Here is a 26477-nt window from a genome sequence, read left to right on the forward strand (position 1 = left end):
TTTACAATTAAAATCAAGTTGACATTTTTTCTAACTATTTTGAAGTTATTCTTTTCATTGTTTGAAACAATATATTGAGCAATTCGTTGTTTCTGCTGCTACAGCCTTGGTCTTAGATTATCAGTCATTTGACAGAATACTTGTGTTATTTGGACTATTTGTTAAGATCTCACGCAATACATAGCTGATAAATGTTCTATTACAGAAAGAATGTTTTTCTACACCACAAGCACCTTTATGACTGAAAATATTATTTTACTAAATTAAATTTCTCAAAGTATTATTTCTGAAAACCAGCACAAGTGGAAGATTTTCTTGTTTCCCAGTTTCAGGACATTGGCCTGATCACAACATTGAAGCCATAATGCCAAATCCATGAGGCTTTTTCATGTTAAGTTGGTCTGGTCACACATCAACTGTCACTAACTATAAGTAACACAGACAGGAACAGAGAGCTATACCTTATCTCTAGCACACAGAAGTTGTCATCTTGACAGTTTTGTTCTTGTTTCATTCTTCATTAGCTCTTTCAGATTTATACTAAAATAGTCATACTAGCTTAAGTGCCACTTCACCCTACATAATCAGGTGATTGCCTTAACTAAGATTCTACACATGGAAAACTCCACTAATGACATCAAGAATTAAACATAACTCCGTTTAATGTCAAAAGAAAAATCTAATCTGATTTTGTTCCTCAAGAAGTTCTGCATCAAAAATAATTGAAATTAAACATATCCATGAAATTGTCCATTGGTGATTTTTAGATGTTCTCCTTGGGAGAAGCAAAACAGCTTTAAAGTATCAGCAAATACATGCTCAAAGTTCTGGAAACACTCAGCCAGTGAGTACTTGTGAAGAGAACAACCAAGTGAACATTTCAGATATAATCTCCAGAGACAAAAATACAAAGGATCAGCATTTAAAATAGAGGAGAGGAAAAGCACACAAATAAGTATGAGCAAATAAATAGAATAATTGTAACATATTTAAGAGAGCACATATGTAAATGCTTCAGAGTTAGCCTTCCTCTTTTGGATCCAACCATGATCAACATTGTTGTGGTTTCTAAACTCTTGTAACTGCTACTGTCAACAATTCATGATTTGCTGATATTGCAGACTGCATGCACTTTTTCTTCAGGAGCACTGTATGTTGGAACAGAAATAGTTCTCAGTCCTTTATATATTTCATCTCATCTATCACTTTGAGACTACCTGATTCCTCTTGTTTTCAAATAAGGAAAAACATTACCATCAACAACACTTGAGTACCAGCCTATTGCCCGATTGTTTTTCGCCCAATTTCAATTGCTGTGAGATTTACACTATCCTCTTCAATATTGCCCCCTCTGACTCAGAAAAATCCTTTGTCAGCTGGACTCCACTCTAACCTTAGATCACACCAACACTCAACTCTCTGTTACTTCTATCTTTCTCCCTAATCATCATCAAAATAATTTTCCATTCTACCATTTTTGACTGCCTTTGGCTTCATCTAGTTTGACACATTATGGTTTCTTTATCTAGTATTCGCTATGCAATCTTTCCATCGAATATCACCGACATCAGTTTTTCCATTCTCCTTCCCAGATTTGAATCTATCTGCCTCTGAATTTGCAATGCTTGTTCTTTCAGGTTTAATCTTTCTCAAACCTGCTTTCATGGAACCATTGTTTTTGAATAAACACAAACATCTTTATCTTGGTAAAGCTGAACAATAATTCTACAACATCTCTTTATCTCCTTCTAGGCAATAACATTGTTTCCAAAAACACATTCGTAATTTCCCAGGTACTTATGACATTATTAAGGTTTTCCTCTGCACTGCTTCCAAGCTCTGTGCCCCAATCCTGTATAATCTTATTTTACCTGCTCCATATGACCCATATACGATTGTTCCTGCCTCACAAATTTATTTTTGTCTTGACATTGGTAAATTGCTCTTTGTTCAGATCAAATTCTACAAGGACACCTACGTGAAATTCCTACTTAGCAATTACAGCTCCGTCTTCAACAACATAATCCCCTCCAGACTAATCTCAAAACTCCGAGACCTAGGTCTCGGTTCCAGCCTCTGCAACTTGATCCTCAGCTTCCTGATCCGCAGACTGCACTCAATGAAGATAAGCGACTGCATCTAGTCGACAATAACCCTCAACACTGGAGCCTTGTAAGGATGCATTCTCAGCCCCCTACTGTACTCCCTGTTCATGCATCACTGTGTTGATTTGTTTACCCAAGTTCAATGAAAAGCTATGTTTGTGAGCAGTACAGGCAAATAATAGTAAACAAGGACATACAGAACATAGGGTGAAAAAAAACTTAAGAGTGAGGCATACAGGTTACACTGCAGAGGAGTTGTGCAAAGCATGATCAATATTAACAAAATTTACATTATTTGAAGTTAGAGAATCCAATCATCAGTTTAATAACGGCAGGCAAGAAGCTGTTCTTGAACCTGTTGGTGCATGTGTACAAGCTTCTGTATCGTCTGCCTAATGGAAGAGGTTGGAAGAGGGCATTACCAGGGTGTGATGGGTCTTTGATTAGGCTGGCAATCTTTCTGCGGCAATGAGACATGTAAGTGGAATCCATGAATGGGAGGTTGGCTTCAGTGACGGTCTGGGCTGTGCACACAACCTTCTGTAGTTTCTTACAGTCCCAGGTAGAACAGTTGCCATACCGGGCCATTATGCACCAGGATAGAATGCTTTCTATGATGCATCTGTAAAAGTTGGTGAGCATCCTTATGGGCATGCTGAATTTCTTGTGCCACTTGAGGAAGAGGCGGCATCGTTGTGTGTTCTTGATGATCGCATTCACATGGGAAATCTAGGACAGGTTGTCAGTTATCATCACTTTGAGAAATTTGTCACTCTCAACCCTGTCAATGTCCACAGATAGGGGTGTGTTCCGCTACTTTCTTTATGAATTCAATGATTAGTTTGCTGACATTGAGACAGAGGTTGCACCATGACACCAAGCCCCCATCTCATTTTCTATTTGGACTCATTGTTGTTTGATATCCATCCCACCATGGTGGTGTTGTCAGCAAACTTGTAGATGGCATTTGTTTGGAATTTGACAACACAGTGGTGCATGAACAGGGAGTACAGTATGGGGCTGAGAATGCATCTTTACAGGGCTCCAGTGTTGAGGGTTATTGTGGAGGAGGTGCAGTCGCTTGTCTTCACTGAATGCGATCTGTGGATCAGGAAGCTGAGGATCAAATTGCAGAGGCTGGAACCGAGACCTAGGTCTCAGAGTTTTGAAATTAGTCTGGAGGGGATCATGATGTTAAAGACGGAGCTATAATTGACGAGTAGGAATTTCAAGTAGGTGTCCGTGTTGTCCATATGTTCAAGGGATGAGTGCAGGGCTAGGGAAATGGCGTTCCCTGTGGACCTGTTACGTCAGTAGGGTTGCGAGCCTGGAGTTGATGTGGGCCATGATGAGTCTTTTGAAATACTTCATGATTATGGAGGTCAGAGCCACTGGGCGGTAGTCATTAAGGCACATTGCATGTGCTTTCTTTGGTACTTGGAAGATGGTGGTCTTTTTAAAGCAGACGGGGACGTTGGCTTGTATGAGGGAGAGGTTATAGACAAAGTCTTTTCCCTGGGGTCGGGGAGTCCAGAACTAGAGGGCATAGGTTTAGGGTGAGAGGGGAAAGATATAAAAGACACCTAAGGGACAACTTTTTCATGCAGAGGGTGGTACATGTATGGAATGAGCTGCCAGAGGATGTGGTGGAGGCTGGTACAATTGCAACATTTAAGAGGCATTTGGATGGCTATATGAATAGGAAGGGTTTGGAGGGATATGGGCTGGGTGATGGCAGGTGGGACTAGATTAGGTTGGGATATCTGGTCAGCATGGATGGGTTGGACCGAAGGGTCTGTTTCCATGCTGTACATCTCTATGACTCTATGTCAGTGAATACCTCTGCCAGCTGGTACGCACAGGATCTAAGTGCACAGCTGGGGCCTCTGTCCTGGCCCGTCGTTTCCCAAGAGTTGACTCTCAGCAAGATCGATCTGACATTTGCAGCGGTGACAGAGGGAACAGGTGTGTGAGGTACTGTCGGGGCAGGTGACACTGTGCTGCTGGCATGCTGCTCGAACTGAGCATAGAAAGCATCCAGCGCATCAGGGAGGGATGTGTTTTATCTATACCTTGCTGTGCTTCATTTTGTATCCCGTTATGTTGTTTAGGCATGTGGCAGGTGTTTGTACAGTTGGTTTGAGCCTCTAACACCTCTTGGCATCTCTGATGGCTTTGCAGAGGTCATATCTGGATCTTCGGTACAGATCTGGATCATCCGACTTCAATGCTGCACACCTGGTATTCCAAGTTCATCCAACCTTTCCGGTTGGGGAACACCTGGGTTGACTTCTTTGGCATGCAGTCCTCTATGCCCTTGATAGTGAAGTCCGTGATGGTGGTAGCATACTATCTAGCTTTTCCACTGAATACCTGAAAATGGTCCAGTCCACCAATTCCAAGCAGTCCCGGAGATGCTCTTCTACTGCCTCGGAGCAGCGTTGTATTACTTTTCATCAGAAAATTGTTTACATCACCATATTTCATTAAGGTGGCCTGGGATCATTGTCTTGATCAGCAGTCTCGCCAATTCCCATCTGCCATCACACTACTAAAACTGGCTTAACTCCTCACTTTAAATAACTTCATTCATTCAGGAAACATCTCAAAATAAATGTATAGGATACCAAGAATACAGCTTGGATTGTCGGAACATCCATATTTTTGAAAATACTACACTTAAAGTCACAAACGACAACCTCTATGATTGTAGTAACATTGAACTTTTCACAATTATCCATCTTGACTTCTTAAATCTTTGACCTAATCAACCACAGTATTCTCCTTTGTGTCTCATCTCAATTGCTCTAACCTTGGCACTTTGTTCCGGTCCTAAACTCTGCAGTTTTCTCCATAAACTCCTTCACCTCTTCAGGCAACATTGTAAGTGGGTTTGACAGTCTCCACCTTTGCTTTCTACTTGTTTTTTTCTTTGTTGTGAGGTTGCATATCGACTTTGCTTGCATTGCTGTTCTATTCCAAAATTGCCTCAGCTACTATATTTACATGTTCCATATCTCTTAACCTTCCTTTCACTATCCTTTCTCCTACCGTCTGACATTAATATTTAATCAGGTACTCTGCTGCCTTTTGGTTTTCATTCACGTTCATTATATCATGTGAATGCATGGACTTACAGAATCATCACAGAATCCCTGTATTGTGGAAGCAGGCCATTAGGCCCATCAACTCCACATCGACCCTCCAAAGGGCATCCCAACCAAATCCAGGCACCCCCTTAACCTATTCCTGTACCCCTGCATTTCCTATTGATAACTCACCCAGTTTACACATCCCTGGACACTGTGGGCAATTTAGCATGGCCAAACAACCTAACCTGCATATCTTTGGACTGTGGGAGGAAACTGGAGCACGCAGAGGAAGTCCATGCAGACATAGGGAAAATGTACAAACTCCACACTGTCGCTCGAGGTTGGAATTGAACCCAGGTCCCTCGTGCTTTGAGGCAACAGTGCTAACCACTGGGCCTACTTGCATGAGTAATTCTTCCTTTTAGCCTTGATGAGGCGTCTCCAATGATAGCTTGGAAAGTTTTAGGCTCCTAACTTAAGGAATGATACCATTGTTACAAAGGGAGTGCAATGAAGGTTCACCAGACTGGTTCTAGGGAAAACGGAATTGTTCTATGAAGATAGATTTAGAAGACTGGGCCTGTATTTTCTAAAGCTTAGAAGAATGAAAGGTGATCTTGTTGAGAAATGGAAAATCGTTGCAAAGTTTGACAGGGTTAATGCAGGAAGAATGTTTGTCCAGAACTTCAGGGGGAGATTTAGAACTAGGGGATACAGTCTCAATATTAGGAATAGGCCACTTGGTACTGAGGTAACGAGGAATTTTTTCACTCAATGTGTGATTAATCTTTGCAATTCTTGACCCCAAGGATCATGGAGACTCAGTCATTGATGATGTTTAAATCAGAGATCAATAGATTTCTAGATATTGAAGATATAAAGGGATACGTGGATAAAGCAATAAAATGTCATCGAACCAGATCAGCCCAGATATAGTTGAATAGTGCAGAAGACTAAGGGAGTCAAATTGCTTACTCCTGCCACATGTTTTATCTGTTCCTTTAAATAGGTTAATTGATGATATTTTTGAGTTCTGATAAATGGCGATATTGGAAATGTTAGCCTCTTCTCTCCACATGGATTAACTTGAGTGTTTCTAGCACTTTCTACATTGTTTCAGATTTGCAGTTTGTGCTTTTGTATATGCATGCATGTGGATTTGTATGAAAAATGCTTTATTGTACACCATATATTTGTGCCATTAAAAATAAGAATATCTTAACTCATTATTTTGAAAGACTTGTTGAAATGTTTTATGTAACTACATTTTAACAATGTGTCAAACAAGAATAAAGTCAATATTTCAGACTTGCAAAAGGTATTAAAATCATTTGTATTTCATATAAAAAGTGATTAAAAAGTATTGAGAAACGTTTTAATGGGTGGGGACTAAGTGGGTAAATGGTCAATATCGAATATTCAGAATATCCTTTTACAAAAATGTTAGAATGGAAGGTTAGTAGTGCCATTAAAGTATTCTTTAAAATGGATTTAAGAACATTAGAATAATGTACACCGAGATTGACCATCTACAGAATGCTTTTAAGACCCAATTTACTTTTTCCAACAATTGAAACTTTTCTCAAATGGATTGCACATGCCAACAATGTGATGGCATTTGATAAGGATGACCATTATAAAGCACTTCAGATTCACCATTATAATGCACATTTGGGAAGCCTGCCAAAGACAAGTATCCCATGTTAGCACTGTGATTAGTAATGCATCAAGCAACACAATACAAATAATTTCAGCAAAACAACAGAATTGTACAGTGCTAAGTATCACCTTCGAAAATTAAATATTTTTAGTGGAAGCAAAAGATGAACAGTAGTCATGTAACAACAATTTGGTGTGCATACTATCTAGCCCAATTCACCAAATACCACTTTTAAAAACTCCTTAGCAAATTGCAGGCAGGTTCCTACTTTTCCAAGTAATTGAACACTACTGCATAATGTGGGTGGAATGCCATGCAACGTCAATACTTTCTATGCATACAATATTACGCCAGCTTAGGGAAGGTGGGGTAGAGAGAAGGAGACCACTATTTTAATCTGCAAGAGTGGGAAAAGTGCCAAATCATCAAAAATATGTAAATGAAAGGTAAGATTAAAAAAAACGTAAGCAAGCATAAGTAACATGGGGCGGCACAGTGCTCAGTGGTTAGCACTGCTGCCTCACAGTGCCACGGATCTGGGTTCGTTTCCAACCTCGGGTAACTGTCTATGTGGAGTTTGCACATTCTCCCTGTCTGCATGGTTCCCTCTGGGTGCTCCGGTTTCCTCCTACAATCCAAAAATGTGCGGGTCAGGTGAATTGGCCATGCTAAATTGCCCATAGTATTAGGTGCATCAGTCAGGGGTAAATATAGGGTAGGTGAATGAGTCTGGGTGGGTTACTCTTCAATGGGTCAGTGTGAGGACTCTAATCTTCTAATCTAAACACTCATGTCTTTTTATGCATTAACTGTGGGCACTGATGTCTGCCTATGAACAGAGAAAGTTTATACCCTTCTGGTTTATAACATCAGTAAATTACTGCATAGCACCACTCTACTATTATAATATGTTTAAAATATTGATTTTGAAGCAAACTCTCTTTATTGCATCCTATTTATTGCATGAAGGTATGCAAATACTAAAAATATATTGCAGAGTGAAACCACATTTACATAGCATTTTGGTGTTGATGTACATCATCTTGATGCAGTATACAAAGGTTGGTCCCCCGTGTTCAGTTCACTATATTAGCACACCATGGTCCAAATACTGACTAAAGATTTGCAATACCTTCGTCGAAGGCTGGAGGGGTGGGAAAGGGAAGGAATTATGAATCAATAAAAGTCAGTCAGATATAACCAAGTTACTTCCCAATATGTGGTTAAACAATATTTGTGAAGGTATCTTCTATATGTTTTATAATAGAAAATAATAAGTTTAGACCCTAAGGGTCATACATTATCTCATTTTCTTTCATACTGCAGATCAAAATCCAACCTGAAGCAGAAACAATGCAAGTGAGGCAGGTTTGCTGAGTTGCCAATAAACTAAACTGCTAACGACTGGAAGTACAAACGAGTACCCTGGCAGCAAAGAGATTAGAGCAGAAATTTTGCAATCTGGCTGTGGGAATAACCAGCCTGTCCAGTTATTCTCCAACTGTGTTTATCAAGACCTATACAAACACCAGAACACAAACAGCCTACCACTTCTTTCAGACATAATTATATGAAAAAAAGTGTATTTAATAAATAACAATTAACAGTAACAATGATACAAGTCAGGAATAATAAAAGCACAGCAGATCAGGCAGTATCCGAGGAGTAGAATAGTCAATGGTTTGGGCATAAACCCTTCATCAGGATCAAGAGCTTATGCCCGAAATGCCAACTCTCCTGCGTCTCGGATGCTGCCTGACCTGCTGCGCTTTTGCAGCACCACACTTTTCGACTCTGACTCCAGCATCTGCAGTCCTCACTTTCTCCCAAGAATAACAATAGCTCAGTTTCTGGTTTTGGTCTCTCCAATATGTACAATCACATTTCCTATTGTTGTCAAATCCATCAATTGGTAGTAAAAAGGCTAATTCAGTTGAACAGAAATACTGGAATATTGTACATTATTGGGCTCCTCGAGTCTGTTCTGACATTCGGTCAGATTTCTGGAACCTAACTCCTGATAAACACTTATCCCCCAATTTCCTTGATATCTTTGGCTAACAAAAATCTAAGTTTTAAAATTAACAAATTATCTAGCATTAACTACTGTTTAAGGAAGAGAGTTTCAAACTCCTGCCACTCAATGTAGTAGTATTTCCTCATTTCATTCCTCAAAATCAGACTCTAGATTTTTTATTTGATTAGGTCCCCAAGTCCTAACTTGGGATAATAGGATAGATTGAAAGATTGAAAATTTTGATGAAGTCATCCCTTTACCTCCTAGATTCCAGAGAATACAATCAAAGATCTTGAATTTCCTCTTCATAATTTAACTCTATGAGTCAAGGCTTAATTTTAATAAATCTATATTGTAACCACTCTAAGGCAATACATTTTCCTCTGTTGCAATGCCTAAAATTGCTCACTGCATTCCAGATGTAGTCCAGTCAGACTTTGTTTAGCTCAAGATTAGCTTGATCCTCCTGTATTGTTCAGAAAGTATCCTTTCTAGGTCTGAAGTAGATGTCAACTTACAGTTCCTACATTGTCTCAGCTTTGCACATTCATCAATTTTATACTTCTATCCACTTTGCTTACAAGGCTGCCTATATTAGCTAGGAGAAAGTGAGGTCTGCAGATGCTGGAGATCTGAGCTGAAAATGTGTTGCTGGAAAAGCGCAGCAGGTCAGGCAGCATCCAAGGAACAGGAAATTCGACATTTCGGGCATAAGCCCTTCATCAGGAAGGGCTTATCCTGATGAAGGGCTTATGCCCGAAACGTCGAATTTCCTGTTCCTTGGATGCTGCCTGACCTGCTGTGCTTTTCCAGCAACACATTTTCAGCTGCCTATATTAGCTAGTCACTTTCATATCAACCTCAGTTATAGAAAAGAGATCGGGGTCAGGTCAGTGCTGATTTGATATTGAATTGCATAGACCAAGGAATCGAAGTTCAATTCTTGGATTTTGCTAAATTACTTGAAATTCGCAAGGGATGACATTGCATTAGGGGAACTGGGAAAAAGCAATCAGAATTTCAATTTCCATTCACGACCATTTTGGCTCCTAGTGGACAAAATTTCGCAAACTGCTGAGTGGTAATTCAATGCTGAACACTGCTATTTGGATGAGGAAACTGAGTAGTTTTGAAATCATAACAGCCAAAGCTGGCATTTTTAGGAGAGCTACGGAGACAACAATGAAAATGCTTCATGTTTTTGATTCTGTTTTAAATTATTTGGGGGTCACTGAACAAAGACCATAATATATCAGCTCGAGAACAGTCCTGAAAATTACAAGACATGATTCATAAGCACCATGTATATTTTAGCTTCTTAGAACTGCCAGGCAATAAGTTCCATTTGTATTAACCACTCCCCTTTACTTATTGTAAGCTTTTATCACTGTAGGGCATTCCACAAAAATTAAATGTTAACTACAGCATTTTGACACAACTCACTAACATCAGAAAACACAAACTCAACTGAATTGAGCACAAATGCTCAGGGGAATATCTACTCCACTTTAGAAATATTTCCAAAATCAATTGGTACCACTTATACAATCTCTTTGCTTATGTTGATTCTGGTGAACGTGGTTCTGCAGTCTACACGATCAAGTGTAAGAACAGATAGCACAGATTGAATCTTTATTGTAGATTTAAACTTTTTTGAAGTCCTGATCCTGCTCAATTTTGCTGCTGGATATCTAAAATATTTTGTACCAAACAGCCAACTAATTATAGTGAGCCATAGTATACATTGAGGAAGGACACCATGGTGCTAAATTTATCACTATCGACTTTGCAGGGAAAAAAATGTAACATTCAAAAAAGGGATAGCATTAGTGATGCTATTTCCTATACAGACAGCTATTAAGGCGGCCCTGGAAGTTGGTAGGTTACAGATTTGCAAGAAGTGCTATAGAACACTGCTATTTGGACCTAGGGGTTCAGGTATATATAAACAGGGTAGTGAAAAAGTCATTTAGTATGCTTGCCTTCATTGCTCAGTCCTTTGAATATAGGAATTGGAAAAGCATGTTGAGGCTGTACAGGACATTGGTGAGGCCTTTTCTGGTCGTCCTGCTATATAAAGGATATTATTAAGCTCGAGAGAGTTCAGAAGAGATTTACCAGAATATTGCTTGGTATAGAAGATCTAAGTTCTAAAGAAAAGCTGGATAGGCTGGGACGTTTTCATTGGAGAGGAGGAGGTTGAGAGGTGAGCTTATAGAAGTTTATAAATCATGAGGGGTATAGATAGAGTTAATGGTAGTGTCTTTTCCCTAAGATGAGGAATTTCAAGACAGGGGGCACATTTTTAAGGTGAGAGGAGAGAGATTTAAAAAAAGACATGATGGACCAATTATTTTTAAACAGTGGGTGATTCACATGTGGAATGAACTTCCTGAGGAAGTGGTGGATGCGGACACAGTTATAACATTTAAAAGACACTTGGATAAACACATAAATAGGAAAGGTTTGGAGGGATTTGTGCCAGGAGCAGGCAAGTGGGACTAGTTTAGGTGGGATTATATGCTGTTGGAGCAAAGGGTCTGTTTCGGTTCTGCATGACTCTATCACTCTATAACTATGATTGTATACGTTGGTAAGAGTAAGATTGACATCTGAAAGAGTGCGAAAGCACTTTGCTATTTTCTTGAGAAGGGTGGTGTAGCTGCTCCTGATGAAGTTATCAATGTGAACAGACAAGTCGAGCAAGTCACTCCAGACAGAGGAGAAAGTGTCTAAGTACTCGCCTTGGTCTTCCTTAAGTAAAAAATGAGGTCTGCAGATGCTGGAGATCACAGCTGCAAATGTGTTGCTGGTCAAAGCACAGCAGGCCAGGCAGCATCTCAGGAATAGAGAATTCGACGTTTCAAGCATAAGCCCTTCATCAGGAATAAGCTTCCTTAAAGCCAGTTGGTCTTCCTTAAAGCCAGTTATGGATGGACATCTTCAGCATACCATTGTGCTGCTTATGACAACAGCAGGGAAAAGATTCATCGAAGATAGCACCATCACTGCAGTTAAGTGCATTACCCACCACTGCTGAAACACTCACTAACTTAGTGTCACATGAGTTTTGAAAGGATGGCACAAAGTACCCAGTACTTCAATTGTGTGGACAATGCGATGGATGCAGAGGCAGGTGAAGGAAACTCCCCCAGGTGGATTGGTGGTCAGATCAATCATGCTCAACTAGGGAGAGGTGCAGAGTCTTGTTGGGGATTGAAGGTCACATGCAAAACCTTTCTGATGAAGGCATGGGATGTGTGTGCCCAAATGTCGGGACGTCTTGGACAGAAAATGAAGGAGTCAATCTTCCATCACAAAAGAATTACAGCACAGAAAGTGCCCATTTGGCTCCTGCAACATGAACTCAGCTGGTCCAACTCCCTTACTCTTGGCCGTATACCTTCCAAGTATTTTCTTCTCAGATAATTAAATAACTCCCTTTTGAAAATCATGATTAAATCTACTTCCACCATGCTCTGAGGCAATACACTCCTTAACGTTTGCTCTGTAAAAAATGTTTTGATTTACACTGCACCTGGTTGTTTTGCCCATCTCCTAAGTTCAGTGTCCTATGGTTGTCAACCCTACTGAACAGTTCTTCCCTATCTATTCAGTCCAGAACATTATGCTGATTCCTCACTAGCCCCAGGATCGGGAGTCTGATGGGTTACTAACTAATGATCCATGCACTGAGATGGTATTCACCATAGTAACTCTGTGCATCTATTGTAGGATTACGCACTGATGTCAGTAGCCATTTCTTCAACAAACAACCTTTGTCCTTTAGAAGCCATCCACATATTACCTCTGGTAGCACTAACAGCTGCAACATATACTGTTGCCTTAAGATGCAGATGCCATGACAGTTTCCAAGAAATCTAGAACAGTTGCAGCAAACTCATGTGGTGGTTGCACACCAGTTATAAATTGCGGGAGTGGATATTGATGAATGCCCTTGGCTGCTCTAATTAAGCTTTGATTGTCATGTTGATACAGATGACAACTGCTGTTCATTCTGGAACTCAATGTATTTCACTTCCCTCTTATAGAGGGCATCTGAACAATGTGATGAGCAGCCATTTGTGAGATGTTGATTAGATTAGATTCCATGTCTCACACTCAAATAGCATGCTTTGAGAATAACCCAGTAACAAAATATTCAAGACCATTGTCATTATCAGGACTGCTGCCATGATATGCCTGCCACAGTGTGCCCATATAATCCACAAGGCCTCAGGTTTTCCTGCAGGACTGCATACAAACAGCAATCACCTGCCTCAACCTACAGACTCTGGTGACACTGTTGCTTCAAAATGTCCTGGAAGCTAAACCAAAAGCAAGCATGGCAGTTTTGGACTCCCCATGCACCTCATCTCTCTGTAATAACACATTGCATCTAATGTTGACATTTTTTCTCTCTGTCAGCAGCTGTTGCAATCTCAGGGTAGCTGAGTCTCCATAGCCATGGAGTCAGCAGCTCTGCTGTGTACCATTCACCCTGAAGGTGGCTCTTGAACAACCACAATTGATGTTATTTTCATGCTGAGTCCAACATAAGTTGCCTCCACCAAAATTGCTGGGAATTGAGAAATTGTGAGGAAACTGGTACATAGCTTGGCACTAAATACTTCCACAGCTGCCTCTGCCCCGGAATGAAAGTTCTGCTGTGTATCTCTTTGAAGTCAGTAGCAGACACAGGTACATTTAATAATTTTGAATATTACACAAACTTTGGCCAAATGCAAAAAGATTCTTAACTCTGAATGTCTGAGCAGAGCTGAATGAGAGTTGAAAAAAAAACTCAAGACACATTAGAAACAGAAAATAAATAATAAATGAGGCAGACAGGTTTCTTAGAGATGCAAATGTATCGTGTTCAGTCTTAATGCCACATTGTCAAGTTTAATCTCTGTTTTGCATTGTGAACAAGTGCACATGAAGCCAACCACATCTTCCAGCTGCACAAAGCATTAACTGCAGGAAAATTCTGCAAGGTGAACTTCAGCAACCTCGAGGTAGCCACCTTGAAATGTATAACTACATCTGCAGCTTACAGTTATAGTCTCTTAGAGTCATAGAGATGTACAGCAAGGCATCATCAGATGAAAACTGTTCAGGAAGGCAATAAAGGAGCGAGCAAAGAAGCTGTATCAAACATGTGTGATTTAAGCATTTGTCTTGAAAGAGGAAGGTGGAAAGGTAGAAGAGTGTGGAGCCTAAACAGGTAAATGGTCAGGAGTAAGTACATGGGGAGTGTACAGGAGCCACTTTCAGTATCAGCAAAGGTCTATTCATCAAGTGAAAGATGGATAAATTATTTTTAAAAATATGTTCGGCATTTTTATTTAGAAGTCTCACTCCAACCTTCCTCCACTGCAGAAATTGTAATGAGCTCTCAAAATGCAAATGACAATGTTTGCCAGACTTATATCTCAGTGGTCAGGCAATAAAGGTGTTCATTTCTTGACAGTAATCAGACACTTAGTTACTTAGCATCTGAATCCCAGTAAATGGTTAATAACTTTCCATGAGTCCATAAGACCAGAGCAGAATTATAACATTCAATTGATCAAGTCTGCTCCACCATTCAATCATGGCTGATACATTTCCCAACACCATTCTTTTGCCTTCTCCCGGTAACCCTTAATTCCCTTACCAATCAAATACCTATCTCTCTCTCTGTCGAAAATATAATCATTGACTTGACTTCCACAGGCCTCTGCAGCAGATTAACCACCCTCTGGCTGAAAAAATTCATTCTCATCGCCGTTCTAAAGATCCGTCCCTACACTATGTGGCTGTGCCATCGGGTCCTACTCTCTCCTACTAATGGAATTATCTTCTCCATTACCACTCTATCCAGGCCTACCAGTATTATTTAAGTTTCAATCAGATCTCCCCTCATCCTTTTAAATTCCATCAAGTACAGACACAGATTCCTCAACCACTCCTCATCAATGTTAAATAGAGATGTGTCTCCCCACTCCAGACTGAGATTACTTTGCATGTCATTTTCAGAAGTCGCTACAGGCTTAGTCATTGAATTTATCCCAGCTAGAGTTAGATATTTATTTGACAATTGAGTTTAGGATCATAAAAAACAACAGATTTGAAAGGATTCATAAAAGACTTACAAGGATTGGCAAGATTGGAGGGCTTGAGCTATGGGGAGAGGCTGAATAGGCTGGGGCTGTTTTCCATGGAGCATCAGAGGCTGAGAGGTGACCTTAAAGGTTTACAAAATCATGAAGGGCAGGGAAAGGATAAATAGACAAGGTTTTTTCCCCAGGGTGAGGGAGTCCAGAACTGGACGGCATAGATTTAGGGTGAGAGGGGAAAGATTTAAAACGGACCTAAGGGGCAACTCTTTTTTACGCAGAGAGGTGGTGCGTGTATGGAATAAGCTGCCAGAGGAAGTGGTGGAGGCTGGTACAATTACAACACCTAAAAGACATCTGGATGGGCATATGAATAGGAAAGGTTTAGAAGTAAAATGGGCCAAATGCTGGCAAATGGGACTAGATTAGTTTAAAATATCTGGTCAGCGTGGACGTGTTGGACTGAAGAATCTGTTTCAGTGCTGATTATCGCTATGACTAAGATACAACAACTCCTTCATTCCTGGAATTATTTTAGTGAATCTCTTCTGAACCTCCTCCAATGCTAACACATCCTTTCTCAGATACAGGCCCAAAACCCCTCACAATATTTCAAAATGCAGACTGACTACGGCTTTATTAAACCCAAGCAGTACATTTTTGCTCTTGTATTCTAGCCCTCTTGAAATGAATGCCAACATTGCATTTGCCTTCCCAACTGCCAAGTGAACCTGCATGTTGACCTTAAGAGAATCCCGAACTAGGACTCCCGGTCCCAGATTTCTGAAACCGCCCTCCATTTATAAAATAGTCTACGCCTCTATTCTTCCTACCAAAGTGTATAATCTCTCACTTTCCCACACTGCATTCTAGCTGCCACTTCTTTGTCCACTCTTCTAGCCTGCCCAAGTCCTTCTGCAGCCTCCCTGCTTCCTCCACACAACCTGCCCCTCCATCTATCTTTGTACCATCTGCAAACTTAGCAACAATGCCCTCAGTTCCTTCATCTAAATTGTTAATGTGTGTGAATAGTTGTGGACTCTGCAAAAGCCACTAGTCACTGATTGCCATCCTGAAAAATACTCCTTTATCCCCACACTCTGCCATCTGCCAGTTAGCCAATCCTCTGACTATGCCAGTACCTTGCCCCTAACACTATGGGCTTTTATCTTACTGTGCAGCTTTCTCTGCTGCACCTTCTCAAAGGCCTTCTAGAAATCCAAACAGATCACGTCCACTGGCTCTCCTTTGCCTAACTTGCTCATAAGCTCCTCAGAGAGTTTTAACAAATTGGTCAGGCATGACCTCCCTTGATGAAACTATATTTACTCAGCCCCATTTAACCATGCACTTCCAAGTATTCCGCAATCGCATCCTTAATAATTGACTCAAAAATCTTACAAACAACTGAAGTCATGCTAAATGCGGTCAGGCTAACTTTGTGAGATAAATCACTATCAGATATGTCCAATAATAGAATAACACCATGCCAAGATTTCTGAGGAGGATGAGGTTAGATTAATTAAAATATAAAACACATGTGCACACCTTGAAATTGCATATGTTTAAGATACATAGAAACAATAAACCTAATTTTTTAACACTGCACTTCACCTGAGAGATGAGTCTTCTCCTGGCTTTGGGCACAGAGCTGGAAGATTGTGGAAAGAAGATCTTCAGCTGTAGACATCTGCAAACACCCCTTGATGGAGCAGAAAAAATTAGACGCCAGATCACAAATGAAGGAAAGCATTGGCTCCAGAGCTCGAGTTTTAGACAGGTCCTTAGAAAGATCCTTAGAGAGCGCATTGTGCAGTCTGTCAATTATCCTTTCAATATACAGCTCACCGATCAAGAACTCTATAAAAAAAAATTCAAATACTACAACACATCCTTAAGGCAATACGCACCCTTTGATACAATAGTTCAATTTGACGAATACATACCAATTAATTAAAGAAGCCATCTGAATGACTCAAACATAACAATAAAAAAAGTACCTGTGATATATTATCTATACAAATATGAAAGAGTAGCAGAATGGGGCTAACTGGGTTGTTCTAAAGAGATCTAGCATGAACTCAACTGTTCAAGTGATCCCTTTCAGTATCTTCAGACTCTATAATACCCTGATCTTTAGTCTAATAAACCTCGTCAAAACTCAGCTGAATGAGGGTGATGAAAAATGATTTCCAAATATTTTTAATCAACTAGTCAGATGTTCATGACACACCACTGGAGTAGGTGAGACTTGAACCCACGCCTTCCAGCCCAGAGATAGGGACACTAGCACTGCTACAAGAGCCCTTACTACCAACTTCCAGGCTATTGTCAATGATAGGTTTCAGCTTGGATGGAATTTTCTGCCAGTGCTCTAATACTCAACAAGGAAGTTGGCTAGCTCAGTTGGCTGGATGGTTGGTTTACAATGGAATGATACCAACAACATGGGTTTCTGCATTGGCTGAGTTTGCCTTGGTGCCATGAAAGACTTTCCTTCTCAAACTCTTCCCTCACCTGAGGTGCGGTGACCCTCAAGTTAAAACAGCACCAGTTATTTCTCTCTCTCTCTAATGAGAGCAGCCCTATGATCAGGCAGGGCTATGCTGTCCTTACTTTTTAATAGGCAGTAAAAGCAATTTTTTACCAAAACTTTGGAAAAAGCCAGAGGAAAGATAAAAATTGTTTTCAATCAGGATTTAAAAGGAACTATCATTTAGTTCTTCCAAAACCACAACAAAGAGCAGTTTCTGTTTTAACTTGTTCTTTGGAATGTGGATATTGCTGCCTGAAAGAAGTTTCAGCACACTACTTTCTTGAACTGGTGCAGTCCTTGGGATACAAGGTCACTCAGTACTGCTGGAAGGAAGTTCCAGGATTTTCACCCAGTGACAGTGCACAAATGGTGATATAGTTCCAAATCAGGAAGTTGTGTGGCTCGGAAGGGAGGATGAAGGTGGATGTATTCCCTAGCAGCTGCTGTCCTTGTTCTTCTCGGTGGTAAAAGTCATGATTTGGAAGACGCTGTCAGAGGAGCTGACTTGAGTAACTGCACTGCATCTTCTGGATGATGCATTCTGCTACCACTTCACTTAGGTGAAAGAAGTGAATGCTGAAAGTGGTGGATTGGTGCAAAATCAAGTGGATTGCATTGACCTGGAAGCTGTCAAGCTTGAGTGTTGTTGGCTGCACTAAGCCAGTCAAGTAGAGAGTATTCTTGAATGTAGGTTTGCTCACTGAGCTGGAAGGTTCGTTTTCAAAACCTTCGTCATCATACTAGGTAACATCATCAGTAAGCGAGGAAACCTACATCCAGAACGTCAATCTGAGCTACAAATCTTCTCAAAACTCACAGAGAATATTCTAATGTATGCCTGATTTATGCCTTGCAGATGGTTAGCCTTTGGGACAGAACCATTCTTAAGTGGGTGAAAGATCTCGTGGAAGTCACATTGTGCCAACTCCTTCACAGAGCAGGGATGGCTAAATGAGAGAAATCATATGATTTGAACCAAATTAATCACTGAAATGCAGCCAAATCCAAAATTGTGTCAAGAGAGAAGGTGTTAACTACAAAAGATGTTCTGGTTGCTCAACACATCCACAAGCATTGAATCAATCCTCAAAGTATTATAGGACATAATTATAACACATATATCATTATAATACATAATTCCATGAATTTCTTTGTGTTAAAGAGTTCTTGCTGCCTTCAAACTAAACTGGAAAAGAAATGAAATGTTTTGTTTGCTTATTCAAAGTTCACTCTCACCCTGGTTTCTAGTTCCTTCTATGTGTCTATGATCCCAATGCAGAGTGCCCCACCAAATACAGGATATGGGGTGGCCCTCTTTTAGATGACCTTGATTCACTCTACCCTAGGATCAGCTCTGCTTTGGGAAGCTGTAAGGGGTTACTGAGAATTCCTAGCCTTTGACCTGCACTTATAGAAAAATTTAACCATTAAATTGTGGCTAATCAGTGTCAGATTGGAAAATATTAAATGCAACTTCAATATTCAACACTCTAAGCAGGAAACTACAACCCAGTTAGCTCAACATCTGGGAAAATACTTGAAATTATTACTGAAGATGATATAACCAAGCACTAAGGTAAATGAAGATTTTGCAAAAGGGAAATCATATTTAACCATTTTGCTGGGAATATTTGAACAGGAAACACGCTGCAAGACAGGTGAGGCATGCATCTGCCTGGGTTTAGAAGAGTTAGAAGCTTAGTTGAAACGCTTACCCTGAAGTGTGTTGATAGGTTGGTGTGGAAAGGTTATCTCTGCTTGCTTGAGAATTTAGAACAAGGGGATCATGGTTCAAAAATTAAGGTCTGCCCATTTAAGACAGAGAAGGAAAATTATTTTCTCAGAGGATCATGAGTGCTTGGAACTCTCTTTCTCTGAAGGTGGTGAAAATAAAGTTTTTGAATATTTTTAAGGGAGAGGCAGACAGAACCTTGATAAGCAAGGAAGTGAAAGATTATTACTATGGAGTAATCAGATCAGCCATGTTCTTATCAAATGGAAGACAAAGCTTGACTGGCTGAGTAGCCTAGCGCTGCTTCCATTTCGTATGTTCATAATATCGCAACTCAGCTAGTATCCGCCTCTCAACTTTGACTGATACTCCTTGTCACATTACCTTTACAAAAATCTCAGTCTGAACAACATCAACTCACCCAGTTTCCACAAGCTTTAAGAGGAAGCAAGTCCCACATTTCGAATGCACTTTATCTTACACTTCCTGATTTTATTCTGAAAAGCCCAAATCTGATTTTAAAATTATACCTCATCAGAAGTAGCAATACATTATTTATATATATTAACAAATCCTTTGTTATTTTAAATTCCTCATTTTGATAAAACATGCATTTTGAGAAAGTGGAACTCACTACCACATTATGTAGTAGAAGCAAATAGCCAGATACATTTAGTGGGAAGATGGACACATACGTGATTTATTGAGTTATTTATTGTCACATATCTACAAATATAGAGTGAAAAGTGTTTTGTCACCACTATGAGGATAGGGGGTTACTACTAGGAGGGGATTCGAGCATAATACTGACATGGATTGTTTGGGCCAAATGACCTAGATTCGTGGCACAGAAATATGTCATATGTCATTACACAGAGTTCTGGAAGGTTTTTGAAAGAAAGCTTCTCTACTCACCATTACTGAAGTGCTTAGATAGAGCTAGGCTAAGTAACACCCAGCTTTGTGAGTGAGCATCTTTTGGCCAAGAGCTGGTTTTTCCCATTGTACAGAGCTCATCTGCCAATAAGACCAATTTCTCACCAAGTACTTCTCCTTTCAACCAATCAGAAACAGCAGCATACTTAACTTGATCCAAACATGCCTGAAAGAAACAGGTTAGAAATGGAAACAACAAAGATTACCAAGCATTTTAACCATTATAAATTAGGTTTTCTTATATTGTAATGTTTATAAACTTATTTATTTCTGAAAAGAGAAACACATTGCTAGAGCGCTCTATGTTGAGCTCAGCAGAACAAATGCAAGGAAGTCAAATTTCAAATGATCAATACTCCTAGAAAAGCTGTTCACAAGTTGACTCTGATTGATTGGACATTGTCATGGAGCAAGCAATGAGTTCTCTAAATTCTTGGGTAATTAAACAAAAATGCAAGACATTAACATAATCCTCTTGTTTGGACAGGGTAACTGTGCTTCTCCTGCAATATTAATTGCTGTAATAATTTGAAATTTAGCATTCTTCCAGTTGCCCTGCTCAGTACAACATGAACGCATTTTTAGCATTATTCAAGTTCAGTCCTCTATGTGACTTTTAATAAACTTTTGGAGAAGGGAGAGCATAGTGTCAACGTCACTGCAGTAGTAATCCAGAACGCTTAGCAAATGTCCTAGGTACATGAATTCAAATTGCACCATGGCAGAAGGTGAAATTTGGATTCAATTAAATTGAAGATTAGAAAGCTAGCCTAAAGGCAACCATATAACCAATGCTTATGATTGTAAAAACCTCATCTGGACAACCAATGTCCTTTCGGGAATGAAATCTGCCATCGTTACCTGGTTTTACTTATACATGACTTCAGACTTATGGTAATATGGTTTTCTCTTAACTGCCCTCTAGGCAATTAGTGATGGACAATAAATGCTGATGTAGCCAGCACCTTCCATAATCCATGAACAATCTATATTGTAAACTGATTAAAATAGCTATTAATGGTTTAGTTTTAATGGTTTTGAGGCTCAAAACAAATTGCCTATGGTATTAATTCCTTCTACTTCTACAAGTCCAACACTAGTGCCGAGGGAATATCGTTATTTAATGTATGTTAGAATTGTTGACAGAATCACAAGATTTTGTTTCAAAATAATGTGAAAATTCCAGTCAACTGATGACCACAGTTAAACTAACAACATAAACTTGCAATACTAATATATCCAGATAGAGGGCATAAAATGTGCACTTTCCAGATTGTCATTCGTTAACTACAAAACCAAAATTTGAGAACAAAACAAACTTTTTCTGACCTCATCCTATAAATACCTACTACTACTAATTCAGGTTATTCAGGTTATATAAATCAGCTGCAAAAGGATTTTGCTTTTATTTAAATTCCTTTTAGTTCAAATATTGTTAAATAGCACGCTAAAGGCATTCACAAAAATAGCTTACATGACACACAAATTTTATTTTGAATGCTGATTGAACAGCTGCATTTTGAAAATCAAATTAACACAGTATCTTTATCATTTACAGTTGGACATGAAGACAAACTTATGAGAAGCAATATGACATTCTGCACTTCTACTCTAACTGAAAGAAAAGGAAAATTTAAAGCCCAAAACACAAGGCTGTCTGAAAATCTAAACTCAGTAAATAAATTCCAGTAGCATGCAGAATTACCTTTTGTACGATGTGGAACACGAGGAGCCAGCCTTGCTCCATCTACAAAAGAAAAGTTAGCGTTCTTTAGTAAAGGGATAATAACATAATAGCTTGCATTTGCATGGCAACTGGAACATAAGAAATACACTGGTGCTTCCCAAAGATGTCAAACAAAAGTGGATGTTGAACTAAAGTAACTAGTAGAAGTAGAGACTAAAATTTTGTTCAAAGTGATAGATTTAAAGGAAAGACTGAAAGAAGAAAATAGAGGTGGACAGGTGGAGAGATTCAGGGAGGGAATTCAGAGCTCGAGACTCAGGCAGCTAAAGGCACAATCAATGATGGTGAAACAGCAGGAGAAAAGTTAACCAAAAGTTTTTAAGAGATAAATATTAGGGCTAGAGAGAAGGCTACAGAAATAGGGAGACACCGAGCCATGAAGGCATTTAAAGTGGAGGATGAGAAATTTTAATCTGGGGCATTACAGAACATGGAGTACGTACAAGCCAACAACAGTCAGAGTGAATGTTAAGTGAGACTTAACAGAAAAGTTTTGGATCAGTTCTCAAAAGTATGTACGCTGAGCTTCCACAGCTGCATGCTCCCTCCCTACCTGCTACTCAGCTAGTTGCAGCTAATCCTACTTATCGTCTATATTTACCGTTTTCACAATTGACCAGGAAAGTTGCTGGATATAGAGTGAAATAAATTGCAGACATAAAACAGAAAAGTGAAAGAAAACAAGTGATGGAGGAGGGGAGACATGAGAGTGAGAGACTAAGGGGGGTGGAAAGAGAGCGAGAGCGAGAGCACGAGAGGGAGAGAGAGAGACAGACAGAGGAGAAAAAGAGAAACTCATGGCAATAACGGTGCTGCCGATTTAAGAACATTTCCATCTTACCGAGCTGGAACACACTACTTGGTTGGTTCTTGGCAATTGGACAGGGACTATAAGAACATAAACCTGTAGAGCTGCAGGGTTAGAGCCATCCTAAATTGATGAGCCAAATATGAACACACGAACATGGAGCAGGAGTAGACCATTTAGCCCCTTAAGCCTCCTCTACCATTCAAATGACATGGCTGACCTGATTGTAATCGATGTTCCCTCATTGACAGAACAGCTCTTGAAGGGTCTGTACACAACAATAACCACGCAGATACATTGGCTTCTAGTTCCGGAAGCTGTGCGCAGATAGAGGTCCATGCATCAACATGAAATATTAGAGGGAACACTGATTGTAACCTCAGACCCACATGCCCGCCTACTGGATAACCTTCCATTTGCTTGCTTAACAATAATTTTTCCGTGCAATGATAAGTCTGTGCCCTCCTGGTAACAGTGTCTACTGCTGACTAGGCATAAACAGCTATAAAAATGTCTTGAACATGTTTCGTAACTATTAATCCAACCTATTCAAAACCAGTAAATAAAATTGTCATTGATTTTCTATGCTCTTTCACCTACCTGGGAGATTTGGTTCAGTATTATCTTCCTTTCATTATTATCACAGCAATGAAGGACACTGTAGAGCATATCAACCAAAAAACCTAAGTCAGTTTTATCTTCTTTCACCCACACTAGTAGTTTCTGAGTCAGAAACCGTATAGCAGGGTTACTTGCCATCGCTTTCACTTCATTACTTGTCTCAAAGAAAGATTCAGTACTCCCTGGTTTATCATTTTCCAGCAAAATAGTGAATAGCTTTGTTGATGGAAATGAGCTAATGAGTGTAGTCAAGAACACAAGATGCATTTCGGAGTTCTGTTCATTAACAAAGGTCATGCTCAGTTTGGCAAGTTCACAGATTAGGGCTTCCAAAGGCACTGTTCTGGCAGGATGGCTGTCCTGACGTTGTCTTGAAGTATCCTCCAAATTTTCAGATTCCAATGTATTCTTCGTTTCAAAAATTAATTCTTCCAGGTGGTTTGTAGCATTGCTTTCATAATCTTGAGTTTCTTCTTGATCGATAAATCTGATTTTACCTTTCTTTCTCACAGACTGTTCTGTTGTCCCCTTAGGCTTTCCCATGCATTTAAGCAAAGAGGAGATCCCTTCTAATACATTTTCATCAACTTCAGTGCTGCCCAACTGAGATATGCAGGCTTGAGAAAGACCTTTCCAAAAATCAGATAACAGTTGTTTGTATGCAGCAGCCCACTCTTCTATATCTGAATTATCAGTTCGTCTTTCCCATGAGGCAAGAGTGTCTGCAAGTTTGGAGAAAGTGCTACTTTGCAGCTTGGGATTCTTCAACGCAAAATTTAAAAGAGGTAGCAGCTGAAAGAAATAAGAAGTTCAGGAAAGAAGTAGTTCAACTTTATTACTTTCAAAATTACATTAACAATTATCAAACTTCTATTTGCCTTAAATACTCTCAGTCTGCACCTGTAAATGCTCTTTTTGCTATATGCCACACTTACAACTTGACCAATTTAAAACATATGGCTCTTGATTAAATTTAAGATATAAGCCATAACTAGTAATTTAACCTGGGGCAGTGTTTATAGAGGAATAAGACGGTGTTATTTTCTGGGTCTGTAGATTGTGAAGGAGCGAAAATGGCCTTTAGTAGAGTAATATGTGCTTCTTGTCAGATGTTGGAGTTTAAAGAGTGTTTAAGGGTTATTGCAGATTATAAATGCCATAAATGCTGTTGGATGCAAATATTATCAGATTGAATGGATCGGTTGGAGAGACAGATAGAAGCGATGAGGAATATGCGACAGCAACAGTACGTGATGGATGGCAGTTATAGGAAGGGGGGGGGGGGGGGGGGGGGTGGAAAGAGTCTCAGATACAGTCACATAGATTGGTTTACTCCAGGAAAAGTAAGAGAGGTAGGCAGCTAGTGCAGGAGTCTATATACCCATGTCAAACAGGTATGCTGTTTTGGAAAATGTAGGGGGTGATGGAATCTCACAGGAATGTAGCACAATCAGCCAAGTTTCTGGTATTGAGACTGGCTCTAATGCAACGAGGGGTATGTTGGGTTCCAAGAGATCAATTGTGTTAGGGGATTCTCTAGTCTGAGGTACAGTCAGATGTTTCTGTGGCCAGTAGCAGAAAATCAGAATGGTGTGTTGCTTCCCTGGTGCCAGGATCAAAAGTGTCTCAGAGGGGGTGCAGGATGTTCTCACAGGGGAGAGGGGCCAGCAAGAGATCATTATCCACATTGGAACCAGTGACATAGGAAAGGAAAAGTTTGAGATTCTGAAGAAAAGGAGGTCCTCGAGAGTAGTAATATTTGGATTACTCCCGGTGCTATGAGCTAGTGAGGGCAGGAATAGGAGGATAGAGCAGATGAATGCATGGTTGAGGAGCTGATGTATGGGAGAAGGATTCACGTTTTTGGATCATTGGAATCTCTTTTGGGGTAGAAGTGACCTGTACAATGAGGACAGACTGCACTTAAATCAGACAGGGACTAATATACTGGCAGGGAAATTTGCTGGAGCTGCTCGGAAGTGTGCGTCTGTGTGCCTGTGCATGACCCAGGGAGATAGTGAGGAAAGAGATCGATCGGAGATGGGTACAGGTGAGAACAGAAGCAAGTCAAACAGCCAGGGCAGGCAAGGACAAGGTAGGCCTAATAAATTAAACTGCATTTATTTCAATGCAAGGGGCCTAACAGGGAAGGCAGGTGAACTCAGGGCATGGTTAGGAACATGGGACTGGGATATCATAGCAATTACAGAAACATGGCTCAGGGATGGGCAGGACTGGCAGCTTAATGTTCCAGGATACAAATGCTACAGGAAGGATAGAAAAGGAGGCAACAGAGGAGGGGGAGTGGCATTTTTGATAAGAGATAGCATTACAGCTGTACAGAGGGAGGATATTCCCAGAAATACATCCAGGGAGGTTATTTGGATGGAACTGAGAAATAAGAAAGGATGATCACCTTATTGGGATTGTATTATAGACCCCCTGATAGTCAGAGGGAAATTGAGAAACAAACGTAAGGAGATCTCAGCTATCTGTAAGAAAAATAGGGTGGTTATTGTAGGGGATTTTAACTTTCCAAACATAGACTGGGACTGCCATAGTGTTAAGGGTTTAGATGGAGAGGAATTTGTTAAGTGTGTACAAGAAAATTTTCTGATTCAGTATGTGGACATACCTACTAGAGAAGGTGCAAAACGTGACCCACTCTTGGGAAATAAAGCAGGGCAGATGACTCAGGTGTCAGTGAGGGAGCACTTTGGGGCCAGTGACCATAATTCTATTAGATTTAAAATAATGATGGAAAAGGATAGACCAGATCGAAAAGTTGAAGTTCTAAATTGGAGAAAGGCCAATTTTGACAGTATAAGGCAAGCACTTTCAAAAGCTGATTGGAGCAGATGTTCGCAGGTAAAGGGACGACTGGAAAATGGCAAGTCTTCAGAAATGACATAATGAGAATCCAGAGAAAGTAAATATTCCTGTCAGGGTGAAAAGAAAGGCTGGTAGGTATAGGGAATGCTGGATGACTAAAGAAATTGAGGGTTTGGTTAAGGAAAAGAAGGAAGCATATGCAAGGTATAAAGGAAGAGTATAAAGGAAGTAGGAGTACACTTGAGAGGGAAATCAGGAGGGCAAAAAGGGGACATGAGATAGCTTTGGCA

General features: G+C 40.0%; 1 protein-coding gene across 3 annotated transcripts in view; it reads right to left on the reverse strand.

The window, feature by feature from the left end:
- Nucleotides 1–26477, reverse strand: part of ltn1 (listerin E3 ubiquitin protein ligase 1) — a 151855-nt gene that overhangs the window by 78571 nt on the left and 46807 nt on the right. For all 3 annotated transcript variants that reach the window (XM_060833496.1, XM_060833494.1, XM_060833495.1), the window contains exons 10-13: nt 23335–24147; nt 21885–21926; nt 20159–20345; nt 16590–16835 (exon numbers count right to left, since the gene is read on the reverse strand). In XM_060833496.1, coding sequence (XP_060689479.1) covers nt 16590–16835; nt 20159–20345; nt 21885–21926; nt 23335–24147 — 1288 coding nt within the window. The remainder of the gene's footprint in view (nt 1–16589; nt 16836–20158; nt 20346–21884; nt 21927–23334; nt 24148–26477) is intronic.

Source organism: Hemiscyllium ocellatum, chromosome 12 (assembly GCF_020745735.1).
Source record: "Hemiscyllium ocellatum isolate sHemOce1 chromosome 12, sHemOce1.pat.X.cur, whole genome shotgun sequence".
Classification (NCBI taxonomy): domain Eukaryota; kingdom Metazoa; phylum Chordata; class Chondrichthyes; order Orectolobiformes; family Hemiscylliidae; genus Hemiscyllium; species Hemiscyllium ocellatum.